Source organism: Aythya marila (assembly GCF_965140915.1).
Source record: "Aythya marila genome assembly, chromosome: 1".
NCBI classification, from domain to species: domain Eukaryota; kingdom Metazoa; phylum Chordata; class Aves; order Anseriformes; family Anatidae; genus Aythya; species Aythya marila.
In genome coordinates this window covers 200,485,548-200,500,914 of record NC_139042.1, presented here as the reverse complement: position 1 = coordinate 200,500,914, position 15,367 = coordinate 200,485,548, and the positions used below count along the sequence as shown (strand labels likewise).

At 45.3% G+C, this 15,367-nt stretch overlaps 1 protein-coding gene across 3 annotated transcripts in view; it reads right to left on the bottom strand.

Annotated features, from left to right (window-relative positions):
* Positions 1-13,723, bottom strand: part of BEND7 (BEN domain containing 7) — a 46,697-nt gene extending 32,974 nt beyond the window's left edge. For 2 of the 3 annotated variants that reach the window (XM_082784933.1, XM_082784934.1), the window contains exons 1-2: positions 13,059-13,722; positions 9,049-9,132 (exon numbers count right to left, since the gene is read on the bottom strand). In XM_082784933.1, the coding sequence (XP_082641059.1) occupies positions 9,049-9,132; positions 13,059-13,119 (145 nt within the window). In that variant the 5' untranslated portion in view covers positions 13,120-13,722. Of the gene's footprint in view, positions 1-9,048; positions 9,133-13,058 lie in introns of all 3 variants that reach the window. The other variant, XM_082784935.1, reaches the window with a different exon arrangement.
* Between the last annotated feature and the right edge of the window lie 1,644 nt (positions 13,724-15,367).

The following is a 15,367-nucleotide window of genomic DNA, read 5'->3' as shown; positions in this document are numbered from 1 at the left end:
AGCAGTTGCAAATAATCTATCCTTTTAAGAGACTGATCCCATTCAGGCATTGACATCAGCGGATATTTTCCGAGGATAGCCTAAGGAAGCAGACCTTTGTAGAGCAGTTTGCTGTACGCTTAAGGACAGATTTTACAAAGGAAATAAAAAAATCAACACAAAAAAACACCACACCCTAACACAGAGTAACACTGCATCTATTGATTTTAATAAACAGGATCAGTTCCTCACTCCACAGAATTTAATAATGCTGGATTATCGGGGAATAAATTAAAAAAGCAGCTAATGTGTGTCTAACCATACACAGCCTAACTGCTGGGTGTCCTAGAGCGTAGATTAGGAAAACAAAATGAAAATATACACAAGAAAAATGGGACTGCTTCAAATAAATCCAGGGCATTTAAATAATAACAATTACATACTTTAATACTCCTGGCACCGTTTAAGTATTAATTTTATGTAGGAAACTGCTGATTGCACACTGAATATATATGTTTGGGGCAGATAGCAGCTATTTTGCTCGTTAAAGCATACATTACATTTCGCTGGTAATAAGGACGTGTTCATAACCACTTCTGAAATAAGAAGCTTCTATTTTTTATTTTTTATTTGCTGGTAATAGAAAAAATCAAACACCCTAAGCAAATGGAATAACAAAGATCAAGAAACTGATGAATTAGTAGTTCTCTTTTCTCTTTATAGTATACTTCATACAGTAATAATTGGGATGCTGAATTCAATTTCCATTCCTGCTTCCCAAAGCAAACTTATTTCGGAAAAGCAGGAATAGAGAAGAGATTTCAGCAAACACAAACACAAAAATAAAACCTCTCCAAAACCCAAACCTAGCGTGCACTGGCTCTGGTTCAACAAGGTATTCGAAAGTGTGCTAATGCCAGGCATTTGAACCGTTTTCTCAATTCAACAGCACCATTTTTAGGTGCCGAAACCAGGGAGTTAAAGAAGTGGCACCTCCCTCCCCAGCACCCTGCACGAGCCAAGCTCCACGTGCTGGGACGCCAGCAAGCCCAGCGCACCCAGGGATGCTCAAGCCGTGGCCAGGGAGCAGAGCAGAGCTGAGCTGAGCGATCAGACCGAGCCTGGGCTGAACCCCAGAGCATCTCCAGCCCACTCCAACCAGGAAAAGAGCTTTTTTTTTTTTTTTTTTTTTTGCAAGAAAGCTTCCAGCCCCAGCTCCAAAACCACCCGGCAGCCCCGTGCGTAACGGCATCTCCGCTCCAGCCGAAGTGTTGAGGCAAGCCACCTGCAAGGAAGCTCGACGTTACGTTTCATCTTGCTGTTTTGTCTACAGATTTATGCGCGGGTGATTTAATTAACAAATTACGCTCCTTGGACCCGAGCCAGCCAGGGGCCGACTGTTTGCAGTTCCCAGCCTCGCTGGGAACCGGGAGGCCCCCGAGTACCGCGGGACTGCGGTTATCGAAGCGCTCGGATCCGGGCGCTGGAGGCTGCCTTTCGTGCCCACATCTCAGCTCCCAACGCTTCCACGGCACGACAGCACCGAAGGATCCCTTCCCATCGCACCACTCAGCACCATGCAGTGCTCTTGGGGCTTTACGTTACCCACTCGTGTCAGTGTTTAATAGCAAAATGTACCTAAACATCAAAAAAGCTTCCCACCCACCTCCTCCTATCGGGCTTACTGACTGCTTGCTCCGCTGCTGGTCAGGTGACACGTTGTTGGAAAGATTAAATTTCCCTTACCCAATTACATCAAATATTTATGTTAATTGAGCTTATTCAGCCCTGATTCTGGTTGCATGTTCCTTTTTATAGAGGTCTTCCTATATAATGATGTGAGCACGCTTATCTCCAAAGAGAAAAATCCCTACATTTATATCACAGCACATCCTGAAATTTCAGCAACTCCTACCTAAGTGTAGCTTTGCATTTACCCAGATCCCTAATTAAACTGGGGAGATTTCCCATTTATGAACTTTTTTCATAATATGTTTTAATAACATGAACTTTTTCCAAAAATATGTTGTCTTTGGAAGGAAGGTCCTTGAAAACACACCCTGAAGATTAGGTCAAGCCTACAGCGTGCAAGTTTACAACAACTCATCCACCCACCCAACCCAGTCATGACGTTTCCATCTTTTTATGGCTTTTAATTTGTGACTGCCCAGCCGCAGTCTTCTCAGCCCTAGTGGATGTTACACTGCCTGCCTGAATGTGTGGGCTGCTGCACGAACAGATTTAAGTTCTTGCTCCCCAGTTATCTCATCTGGCTATTAGCTCTAGAGCCCAGCGATAGCGCTCTGCTATCAGCTATTCCACTGCTGATGATCTTCACAGATCATAATTAGGTAATTTAAAAAATAAAATGAAAAAAAAAAAAAAAAAAAAGGGAAAAACCAAACAGCTCAAGCTGCTATGTCCTACGGAAGAGCCAGCCTTCCTTTCCAAATGCTGAACTGGATAATTAAGAAAAAAAGAAGTTTGCTGCTGCGTTACCTGTCTGTGATAAGCCTCCTGAGAGGCTCCTTAGCTGCTGAGGACTGGGAGGAGCAGTGTTTGCAACACACATCCCAGCCCATCTGCCAGGATCCAGCCTCTCTTCCCCTCTTCTGGGCTTCTGAAGCACCACTGCTGTGGTGCAGCCTTCCCCTGCGAGCTGTGTGGGTACATACCCGAGAAGGCAGCCAGGTTTCGCCTCTCAGATTGCCCGTGTAATCCCCTTGGGTTTATCTGAAACCACTGAATTCACTTGCAAATTACCGTTCAAAACAGATAGGCATGGCAAGTGACAGCCCTGTTTAGGAGCTTGCATGGGAAAATAAGAGTGGTAGCAGAAATGTATTAGCAATGCTTTTAATAACTGTTATAGTCATTTCTATGATCGCCTCTTATATATAATTTATTTTTTCCACATGGCTTGACTGTAATCTTATAGAACAACAAAGGACAAAACAAAACCTTCTCATAGATTCTACATCAAATATTCATAAAAAGTGATTTCCCCCCAAATTACTCTCAATCTCCTTCCCTACTGCAGGTATGCACAGTGTTAACACACTCACACTTACATACTGCTTTGAAAGGTGTAAGAATGTTAAAAATATCAAACGCACAGGTCTAAAACATAAACGTCCAGCTAGGAACTGGCATCCACATGCTCAGCGTGCCACCAGCTGAAGTAACACAGCTGCTAACCATTTTATTTAATAAAGTATCACTGATAATTCATTAATTCTCTGCCTCTGGATGCTTGAGCATTTTTTCCCTGTTATGCTTATTGAACTCAATACAAATATGGCTCGCTGCCTACAAGCAGGTTATTAGACTTTTCCAAATAATTTGTCAAATACTATCACAGCGCTACAACGAGCGATAAAGCGACACGCAGCCATACCCATTCGTTAAAACATTAATTACATATTTGGTTGCCACTTCTTTTATACTGCAATGTAATTAATGCATATCTCTCGAAGTGTATATATGAATGAGTTAAGGTTGGATAATGGACTGTATAATGTTTTTCTTTTCCCCTTTTGACTTATGTAAACGAGTAACTGTAATGTTCTCTTGGCCTGATATTTTGCAATTAATTTCATTATTTTTAGCATTTATGGGAAATGTTTTGGGAAGTATTCGTAGCTGACTTAATAAAGTCAGGTTTTCTATGAATTAGTGTCTCTTCCTGCTGTGCTTTGGCAGATAAAACTCCTAAGGAAATTTTCCCTGCTTGGCTATATAAACAAGACTTTTATCTCTATCAGGCTGCCTCCTGCAAGACCTTTGTATCTCCGATTTCTGCCTTTGTGTCAAACTAGGCTGGAACTGGTGAATGAGTTCAGAAGTTATCAAGAGCCTAGGAAATGCAGCAAAAGACACTGAGAAAAATACACACGAGGTGACAACATTGGTCCAGTTTGCAAGGAAACGAAACTGCAGAGGAGAGAAAAATGCTGAAGTCGATGCATGGCTTGCAAGCTTTGAGGGCTCAGAAAAAAATTGCGACAGAGCACGCAGGTTATATAATCAAAGTTATTAAATGCCAGTTTATTAGCCACCACTTGAGCGGTGCTCCTCCTGGAACGGGGCCAGCAAAAGTCAGCTGCTTGTGTTTGAAGAACTTGTAAGGGCTAATTCGGTGTACTGCAGGGAACTGGGGAGGTGCACGCATGCACCACACGCACCTTCAGTGCGCAGTCAGGCTGAACTGACCAAAACACCGCTGTGAACATTACGTGGTGCTCAAGGAAAGAGCAACAGGTAACCTAGGAGGGAGTTAGGCAACCCTTCTCTGCAAAAACTACACCTTCATCATGCCCTAACTTTCAAAACTTTGCTATTTTTGGCATTATTGTACTATTTGGGGCTCCTGAAATTGAAAATTGCTAAGCCCAGCGCGAGGAAAATAAAGGAGCCGTGTGCCTCTTTCCTTATCAGATCAAAGGTTTCCTAAAGCGAATGGAAAGTTGTTGTGACTGCTCCGTGGATAAGCTGAATTGAGCAACTGTGGAGCTAAACCGATGGGATAAGCACTCATTTCTCAAACGAGTGATCCCCAGCCTTCGCTGGCATGTACGAACTGATGCTGAACAAGTAACACAGGCAACAACACGCTTTGCAAATTAAAAGCTTCAAACCCAAGTCAACGGGGAGCGCGGCGGTCACGAACGATGTCAGCGGGTCACACGAGCACCATGAGTTACGAGCCTGGGACTTTTACTACCCCTAGAAAATCTATCAGGATATTGGAGCTGTCTTAGGTGAAGCATCTTACCAGCGCTCTGAAATGATGCTTGAAAGCAAGACCCAAAAAGTTAACAGACATCACCAACACTCCTATATGAGCACAGCAACCTGCAGAATCAAAGCCAGGGGCAGACCTGGAGACCACTGTGAATCTGGAGGGCTGTTTCCTTGGAAGAGGAGGTGGCCACAGCAACAAAATAACTCTTCGGAAGAGCCTGGTAAAACAGTTTCAGAAACACCCAGTAGGATCAGACACTGAAGTTGCAGACTTCAGGCCACACTGGGTCAACTAAATCACTCAGGAAACTGCAAGTGAGCAACTGTTTCTACATTTATATGCTAACAGGGTCATAGAATTAAAAAAAAAAAAAAAAAAAGTGCAACAATGTCTTCTTGGAAATGCCCCGTGTCAAGATCATGCTTCAGCCCCAAAAGGGAAATGCTTGGCAAAGTTATTTTACTGATCTGTGTTCTCAAATGATCTTTTTTGCAGCCTTAATAATAGCAGCTATTACTGCAACATCCATACTTGGGATGTAATTCTATTAAAAGTACCAAGTAACTTCACAGACTTGCGTTAAGTCAACTTTCTCCTCTCCGAATAAATTGCAAAGGGTATTATTTCTGGGACAGAATAAATTCTTGGAATTAGTGAGTAACTTATGCATCATTCCCCTGCTCCAAGAACCCATTATTTATTTTATCATGACACGCTAACGTTATTAATCTGCTGCCTTCCATTTCAGCAACGTGAATCGCTGTAAAATGCAGAGACACCTGCATTACAGTGCATTTCAGCTCCCCTTTATATCAGTCATAAACATCTCTGGTTTGGACATCTCTCCAAAACAAATGCTCCGAGCACACTGCGCGCAGCATTCGATTTTATGAAACTATAAAAGTTCTTCACTGTTAATTACACAGACAAATGTCTCATCACACATTTGGTTACCAGGATAATATAATTAGTTTTCTGCATTAACCTTTCAAACATAGAGCCTGAATTTCAAGTTGAAAGCATTGTAAAAACACTCGGTCTGGAGGTATATTTTTTTTTCTGCTTTTTTTTTTTTTGTGTGTGTGTGTTGATAATAAAATATTATGACTGGGGGGAAAAAAAAAAAAAAAAAAAGAAAGTGGTATATACAAAAGATATTTTTACAGACAAGCTGGCTTTAACTGGTGTTGTCCAGAAACCCTGTGTTGCACGGTCCCTGCATGGGCTTGTGTTCCCAAGCCTGGGCTAGCAGCCTTGACAGCACATTAATGCTGATACCTGCTAAAAGCTGCAGACAGGGCTGTCTTAAATCTCGATCACATTCAAGGTTTAAGCACTTCACTCTGGGCTGTGTCCTGCTTTTCAGAGGGAGCACTCTCCTGATATTAGATATCCCAGCCCTTCTCTTCAAAACAAAACAGGAGCCAGCCCTCACCTGCGAAAGGCAGCAGCAGCAAGAGATTCGCCCGGAATTTTGCAAAGGCTGCGCTCGGTGCATCCTTTGTCTGGGAAGCTGCAAATTGCCATTTATCATCTTATCAGAGGAAGGGATTAGAAAAGACATCGGGGTGATCTCCCATGAACTCAGCTGCTGCAACACACGTGCAAACTTCCTAAGCTAACGAGGCTCCATTTAAAAAGCACTGGGGCTGTGTGCCCTCGCACCCAACAGAAGTTGCTTCCACACTACCACACTTCTCTTGTGCTGAAGCTTCCTCCAGTTCACAGCCCACGTGTACACAAAAACCCATTTTGTGCTGATGCAAAAAATAAAAATAAATAAAAATCCAAGTTCAACAGGTCTTTTCTGACACTTGATCCCAACAACGCATTAAATGCTTAATCATTTAGCCCAGAATCTCCCTTCTCGTCTGTGCATCCCTTGACCAAAACATCCGCACATCTTATTCCCAAGCTTCACTGCTTCACTTGTAAGATGACATTAACATTTCCCCTTTCCTGCAGTAAATAGTTTCGCTGACATATCTTAACATCCATTTACATACTAAAGGCTGCAGCACATTGTGGTTTTAACAGCTGTAGTCATCCCACGGATCAGTCAAAAGACCTAAATCAAAGAACAAACTTGACTCTAAACCAAGGACCCGAGCACTCGATGGAGTGATTATCTAATTTTGGCACAGAACATTGAAATTAAGCGAAGCAGGGATTACAACCTTATTAGGGGACAGGACAACGAGCTGGGGGAAGCATCGTTCTCCCATCCTCCCTGAAGTACAATGAAAAATTATGGCATGCAGCTTGCAGTTCTCAAAAGGGAAGCTGGAATGCCAAATGCCGCTCATCCCATCTCTCTGCTGGAAGGTGGGAGCTCAATTTTCAAGTGCTTTCAGCCAAGTTCAGTTCCCAGCACTGCTTCTCCTACATCTCAGACCACCTCCTTTGTCATTAAGAAGCTGGACACTGGCGTGAGGACAAAGCAGAGAGGGTGATGTGAGCTCTGAGCAACCCACCGAACCCAGCTCCCACAGGAAGAAGAATTCCTCATCTGCAGATCCTGCACAGTCATAAATCATGGGTTTTGTCAAAATTAACATGCTTTGAGGAAATCAGGCCGTCTCTAGAAAATAGGGTCTTCCTTCTTTTCACAGCACCTGAAGGTGGGCTGCAATTCTGGACTTCAACACCTTGAAGGAAGTCCCTTGGTGGGACTAGTTGGTAAGGACTAAATGCTGACGTGCTCCTGCTGCAGGTGAACTTGATGCCAGAGCACATTCAGAAGCTGGTCGTAATAAAGAAATCAACCAAGCAAACCAAAAGCAACAAAACCAAACAAGAAGCAGGTAACAAGCCTGCCCTCAGAAGACAAAGCAGCCCTCAAAAGGCAACGCAACCAGACCAAAAATCAATTGGTCTGAGTCACGGCACAAATGTCAAAGCACAAACTCCTGCACAGTCCTAGAAGCACCCTGGCTTAGGCAGCTAGACGCCTAACTCCTGACAAACCCTTATTCTGATTTGGGGTTGAAGAGAAAACATTCGTGATAAATCTCTAGTGCGGTTCAACCCCAAAGTGCTTACACAACGCAGAATCCAAACACAAAGCTTAGCAGCCTCCTTCACGCTCCCTGGAAATAGGCGAAGAGATGAAGTATTTGCTCACAACCCTAACGGTGAGAAGCTGAGAAGGGAATTTAACCCAGCTCTCCCCCCTGTGTAAATATTCTAATCAGCAGAAGACTCCACGCTGCCCAAGACGCCCCCTTTCCTCTTCCACTTGCTGTTGACCTCCAGGGAAGGCTATGGCACAATCAATTTAGCAGACTAAAGCATTTTACCTGCAGCTTGATTTCAGGTGCTGCTTCTCGTGCTCAGGACTAGCGCTTCTCACCGGCTCTAGGGGGCAACACACACAGACTCCAGAAACCTTAAATCACCTCCACGCAAACACTGAGGTTCCCGGCACAGCTGGGGAAAGGCAGACACCTCCAGATTTCCTGCTGTGAAGGCACCTGCTTTCTCCAAAGCCTGAGCAAGGTGACCAAGAGCTTGCTTTACACACTAAGAGTCATTACTGTAAGTCAAAACCTCGCCTTAATTCTTGTGATTTTGGCCCACTGTCCTTTTTTACAAAAGGTTTCAGCACCCAGAAGAGGTCCTGGATGAGACAGAAGGGAGCTGGGAGCAGGAAGAGAAGCAGTCTACAGAAGAGTTACAAAGGACATCAAGCACACAGGCAAGAAGGATAAAGGTTCACCGATAACTAGTCCTATCAGGCTATGGTATACACCACGCTGCAGACTATACATTACTTCTCTGTTTTCTTTACACATTTTTAACTGTTGATTTAATTTAATTTAATTTTTCCCATGGCAGGATTAGCAGGCAGGCTACAGAGGTGAAAGGACATTACATTAAGACAGCACATTAATCCTCTATCCCACCCAAGGCAGAAGCAAAACCAAACAAATAGCAGCTTCCTGGAAATTGAATTTCTGTTATCCAGATGTCAAAGATGTAATACCCCAATTACACAAACTATTGCCAGCGAAGCATGCCAGAGAATATGCAATGTAAATGGGGTGAGCAGAGAGCTGCAAAACTGCAGAGTCAGCATCTGGCTCTCTGAGTGAGTGATAATTAGCACTGTGTGTAGACACTAATAAACATTTATGTCTGAAATTACAACTTTTAGCAGTGTTAATAAAGGATATATTGGCAATTCGTGGAATAAAAGGGTCTTGAAAAGAACGTCATATTAAACAATGGCAGGCACTTCCCATGCTTGCAGAGAGATTTTTTTCCTCCCTAATTGCAAATGGCCACGCTATGTTGCTCTGAAATTAATCAACACAAGCACATACCTAAAAAAACGGGTTGTGTTTCTTTGGTCTCCCCATTAACATCATTGCTGTAGTCAGAGATCTTATATATCTCATGATGGTAATCTGGAATGAAAAACGATAAAAAAAATTAGAACTCAAGTGATCTGGAAAAAATGAACACCGAACACATTGCTACAGTTTTACTACATAATTTATCAATATATCTGCAGTTTATTTCATGTACATCAAATTAACCACGGAAAATGCGCTCTGTATCAGCACCTCCTAAAAAGAAAAAAAAAAAAAAAAAGGGGGGAAAAAAACACACAAAAACAACTTTGCTCACACTGGAGAGGCTTAGCTAAAATATTTCACAGATTTTAGGGAATAGCCATGCCTGCCCTAAATTACTGTGTTCATTTTCACAGCAAATTATCCCACCAGATGCCAATTATCTGGCTTCTTGCTTTACAGATGGAAAGCAGATTTATAATGAAAACTTCACCTTCCCAGAGACCGGGAGAAACTTTCAAACTTTGCCTTGACAAGAAGACCAGTGACGTACACTAGGGCTGCACCTTGCAGCTCTGCTGACTTATCTTGAGGTCACTGGCCCCTGAGTTCCGAGGAAAGGAGGCTCAGGGACACCTTAGGGTATTCACTTACAGAAACTAACGTCCATGCGAGATGACCCTAAAAATAAACACTGGCATCTTTTATTCACAGATCTGACAGGACACGCACGGAAAATTGAATTTCTGTTTCAAACGAAAGAGTATTTTCTGTGGAGGTCTCTGCTGTAATCACAGGCATGTGTTGAGCAGAAAAACAGTCCTGTTTACACGTGTGTACAGAGGGAATAGTAATTACAAGAGGGAAAACAACAACAACAAAAAACCAACTATCTAAGGGCAGCTCTCCTGGATTCTATTTCTGACTCTGCTACTGGCACACACTTTGTCCTTAGGCAAGTCACTCAAGACTGAACAATATATTCAGTGTCTTGAAATAGCTGCCTCATCACCTAACTCCTGTAATGCTGAAGCCCTCCCAGCCAGCTCAGTTACTCCCTCTGAAAACTGGTTCTTATGTTTACCTGCCTCGCAAGAAGTCAGGTGGAGATTAACTCCTGGAAGAGCACTCGGAGGGATTCAATTAAAAGGCACAAGAGGACCTGAATGGCACCACAGGCAACTCCTCCTCTCAAGAGGAACACACCTGCCTTGCTGACAAAACAATCAGCTACGGAATTATAAAGGTCTCCTATAAGCCAAGCTTCTTTGTTACTATTGTTTATTTGTACAGCATGACTGTCTTAACGGCACAAGAGGAGGAACTACCCAGTAAGTAAACCAGAATCAAGCTTAATACAGCCCTACAAAAGAAAGAAAAGGGCCTGGAAAGAAATGTCAGCATGGTAGGGAAGAAAAAAAAATAAAAAGGAAGGTAGCGAGGTCAGGAGTGAAGTGCTAACCAAAGAGGTAGCATTGGGGTTTTGCGTGTCACTCCGAGGGAGTGAAACATATGGGCTGCCTGACGTGTACTGGGTAAAGGTGAAGTCTGAGCCACAGCATCGAGGAAGTAAAGGTCCCTTCCGCGAGGCTAAAAATACAGAATTTATGCGAGCTGCACTCCGTGCCCATTAGCTTTTCTCCACATTTTCATCCTCCAGGAGAGCTGCTAGGAGCGAGCACGTGGAAACTCGGAACTAAATAACTCACAGATTCGCAGTCCTTAGGTATATAGATTGCATGGGGTTGCTTCTCTAACACTTCCCTGTGCTCATCCAGCCGGGCACGACGCTCTCCTGATCTACAGCTGCTGCCTGGAAGTCACCACGTTGCACCTCAGAGGTGGCTGCGTTTTAGTGCAGGCAGGGACCTTCCTTTCAGTCTGAAAGGAACTGATCGTGCTGCTAAGGTGCTCTGAAGTTTTTTTGGGGCGGAATAAGCGTCGTACATGTCACTGACAGGCTGTGCATTACAAACAGATCGACCCAGCGTACCATTTTCTCTTTGGTTTCCTTCTTCTGCCTCAGATGTCACAGTCCAGGCGCTGTGAAATCCATATCAATTTCACAACAGTAAACACTAAACTGTGACATTACTGAATGACTCCAGCAAGAGGCAAAGGCCAATTACAAGAGACAACTATTTATACATAATTATCTTCATAATCAACTGTGATAGAAAGAGGGTACGTGAGAGCAGACTCACATGCAGAATGTGATTTTTATCTTCTCTGCTCTCAAAGTGCAAAGACATATTTTCTCCCAGGATGTGCTTTCAGTGTAGCTTGCTATTTGAATTCCTACATCCAAAAGGAGACAGCAGATAAAATAAGAAATGCTAATAATTAACCCTCATAAATGACTTTATCCAACGAGGTTAAATAGATCGCTTTATACATGGAGAAATATTTAATCCAGTTATGGAGTGGCGACCGACAATTTGCAGAATATTGACACGTTTTTGACAGCGCACACATTTTTACGGCTCTATTAGGAGAAAAATAAAACCCAGGCTTTGATTTCAGTTTTGCTTGTCCACATGTTTCACTTTCAAGCCCCACGCTCCAGCCCTGCACGAGCTGCCTGAGAGGCGACTGTGAGCATCAGATGCTAAGAAACCCCACAAACCAAACCTGTCCTTTAGAGAAATGAAAGCACTCCATGGGTTGATCTCCAAGCTGATGCTGGCGTTTAAGAAACCTTGGATAAATTTCAGCAAGTCTGACCAGTCTCTCTCCCCCTAGTTTGGGGACGGGGGTAGGTGCAGCGCTCCAGATCCTCCTGCACTGTTTAAGCAGTAATTATTTACTCTTCCTACCAGGCAAGTTCATTTCCAGCTTCACATTTCTCTGCTTCTAATCTGATTTTGCTGCACGCCTACGAAGACACCAGCCTTCATCCAGCAAGCCCTGGAAGTCGCCCTCCACCCCCCTGTCCCTAAGTGTGACATTACCCCAAAGCAGCCACCTGCCCTCAACTTGGCATGCAGGACACACGCAGCATTTCAGGGAGATATTGCAGCCCGAGACTTCCAGACACAAAAGGGGAAAAAAAAATATATATATATAAATAGTAATAATACATCAAATCAATCAGGGCAAGAGATCTAATCAGCTGAAGGAGCAATACCCAGCCCAAATGAAACCCTAGGGCTGGGAAGTCCACCTGTTAAAATGCCTACCAGCAGCTGTGTCATTTTTTTTTTTTTTTTTTAAATAACACACAGGACTGAGGGCTGTGCTCCTTCCCCGACATGAATCCAAATATTTTCCCGGCGATCCCTTTTAAAATCCCCTCTTTTCCAAAAAGCAAACACACGCCGAGCGAACAAGTTGCATGCCAGCGATTCCTCCTCGCCCACGTACAATTCGTTACCTGCGTGGATTTTAAGCAAGCAGCCTCTGTGAGGCTTTTCTCTGGAATACGTGTGTGTAACGCAGTCCAGAGGAGGAAGAGAAGGAAAAAAAAAAACAAACACCACACACAACAAATCCACAGGAGTTGCATGCTAAAAAGCTCCGGCGCTGCTCAAGTGTCATCGTTCTGCTAAATTCTCCATTTCACCTTTTTCTCCCTCCCTCACCCATGGGGGGATTTACACCGAAACGCGATCCAACTTTATTCTGTAGGAGATCTGCCTGGAAAAAACAAACAGGTCCACCTTCGGAGGTGTCTTTTTATTTATTTAAAGCAACGTGTAAAATATACCCGTAAATAGCCTCTGGTTGTGCGTGCAAGAAGTGAGAGAGGGGGGGAAAAATAAAGAAGGGGGGGGGGGAGATAACAAAATAACGCCAGAAAATAAAGAGCTGCAACGCCTCGGGGAGTTGGAGGAGACGATTCCGGAGTTAAATAATAAATACGAGGACGGAGAGACATGACAGAGGTGGAGGAAAGGGAGCACACACACATTTCATAACATCCTGCTCGCCTCCCGGGGAAGCCAGCCCCGTTTATGTAAAAGTCTTCTCTGAGGCGCAAACAAACAAACAGCACAAAGCCGCCCCCCCCCCCCCCATCCACCCCTCCCCACTTTTACCTTGATTTATCAGTTTAAAGCTTTGGGATTTCCTGCTTCTCTTCCTCTCGGTAAACTCCATGGTGCGGCCAAGGGGGGGTAGGGGAAGGATAGAAAGGGAAGGAGAAAAGGGGATGAGAGGAGCGAGCAGGGCGGCCGCGCAGCGGGGAGCCAGCAGCCGAGACCAAGGTCCGTCTCTTTAATCAGCAAAATAAACGCAGCCTGGCAGATTTCGGCTCCCACTGCAAATAAAGGCAGCCGGGACAAGTTGGCTCCGGCCCCCTAAAGGCGCCGCCCGCCCTCCCTGGCCGCCCCAAACTTTGAGGGGAAAGCGGGGTGCGGCGAGAAGAAGGTGGAAAAGGGGATGGGGGGGGGGGGGGGGAGGACGGCCGAGCCCGGGGCGATGCCGGGCAGCGCCGCCGCCGCCTCCCCCGCTGGCTGCGAAGGGCGGCCCGCAATGGCTCGATGGCACCGGGACCCCGCTGCCACCTGCTGGGGGGAAGGCGGCGAGCCCCGGCGTGGCGGTGCTGGAGGCGGAGGAGCCGGCTCCTGAAGCCGGCCAGCAGCCCCACGCCACCCCGGGGACGCGGCCCCAGAGCTCCGGAGCCCCCGCGGCGAGCCGGGCTGGGCGCCGTGAGGGGGGCTGGAGGGAGAGGGGCTGAGAGGGCAGCGCCATTTTGTGGCCCCCCTGCCGCCTTCCCCTCCCTCCTCCCTTCCAGCCTCTTGCTGGCTCCCTCTGCCGTGCCCCGGCGCTGCTACACGGCCCTCGGAGCCCCGATGGCTTCCCTCAAAGCGCCCGGGGGTACTGAGGGGGTTCTCGGGGTGGTCCCGGCTCCCCGCCGTGGGGTGGCTCGGTGTGAGGGAGCGGCGGCCCTCCTGGCAGGGAGCACTCCTGCCAGCCCCCTAAAGGGCTGTGGGTGGTTTTTGGGGTGCAGCAGAGGCTGGAGGTGACCCCAAGCTGGGGACGGGGAGGGTGGGGAGCGGCGCGCCAACCTTGGGCTTGGCGGCGGTGGAGCTGCCACGGTGCGAGCGGGGCGTGCGGGGTGGGTGAAGGGCAGAAATAGGGCTGGGCTGAGGATCTAACTGCTTCTTGTTGTGTTTTCCAGCGATTCTCACAGTGATGTGCCAGCATCTATCACAGAGCACATCAAGGAACAGAGCAGGACCATGAAGAGCGCGTTGAACCGCTGTCCTGCTGAGGGATGCCAAGTTTCACTCTCCACGGGCAAACATGGAGCCCCACAGTAAAACAGCCTCGTTCCTTGGAAGGAATAAGATTCACAGCGTCTGGCAACCCTCCGACGATAACCAAGGGGGTCACCATAGCCATATGGATGATCCAAATGCAGCTGAACTTAATGCTTTGATTTATCCGCCAGTTGACGCCTCCAGCCATACTTGTGGTTCACTTATGCTGCACTAAATTAGGTTCTGGTGTAGCTTTTAGTTTGCACTGTCAGGAGTGCCTCTGCTTATTGCCTGTAGAGGAGGACTCAGACTTTTACAGTTATGACTACGGATAACCAAAACACAGCTCCCGATCATCATCTTGTGTTTTAAATGTAGTCAGGCTGTGTTATGACAAGGAGAAGAGTATGTGAGAGTTGCATACGCGTACTCGAACAGAAGCAGATCTTCACATGGTCTAATCAGAGTACCCAGGAGAATTCCGTTGGCTCCAGTAATATTGACTGACCCTATCACTTTGAGTAATGAAATAAAATTAGTAAGAGGAAAGCAAAGTGAATATTAATAACAATGATTTGTTTCATAGCAGTGTGAGCAGACACAGATCTGAATTCTCTGGTGGAAGGTGCTGTCCAAATGCCATGCAGAGAGTTTACCCAGTTCCAGAAAAGCAAAATCAGAAAATAGGTTTAATGGTGAAGCAATATCAGAAAATATGCCTAATGGTAAAATTTATTAGACTCTGGAAAATTAAATTCATGAGGGAGGTTACGGAAACCTCACAGATTGGGTAAGGGTGTAATTTTCTATTAAATTGCTAAGTGGAAAATCCCAGAGGCAATCAATATGCTACTTTTGGAATTTTCCTAAACTTCTCTGTAAGACTTTGTGAAAGGAAACTGGGCTAACATACTATTTAAAATCCTGTATTATATATTTTTGGGTGAATGCTGAAACAGCAAAGGTAGATGGATGTCATATGCTGTTTGCTAAATTATATGGGGCCAATTAATCTCTGGTACAGTGCAGGTTTGAGATGCAGAAGCAGTGTTCCTAAGTTCTGTGTACAAAAAAAGTTTTTTTTTTTTTTTTTTCCCCCAAACAATCTGCTGATTCCTGTCTGCTAACTTTATTTACCAGAC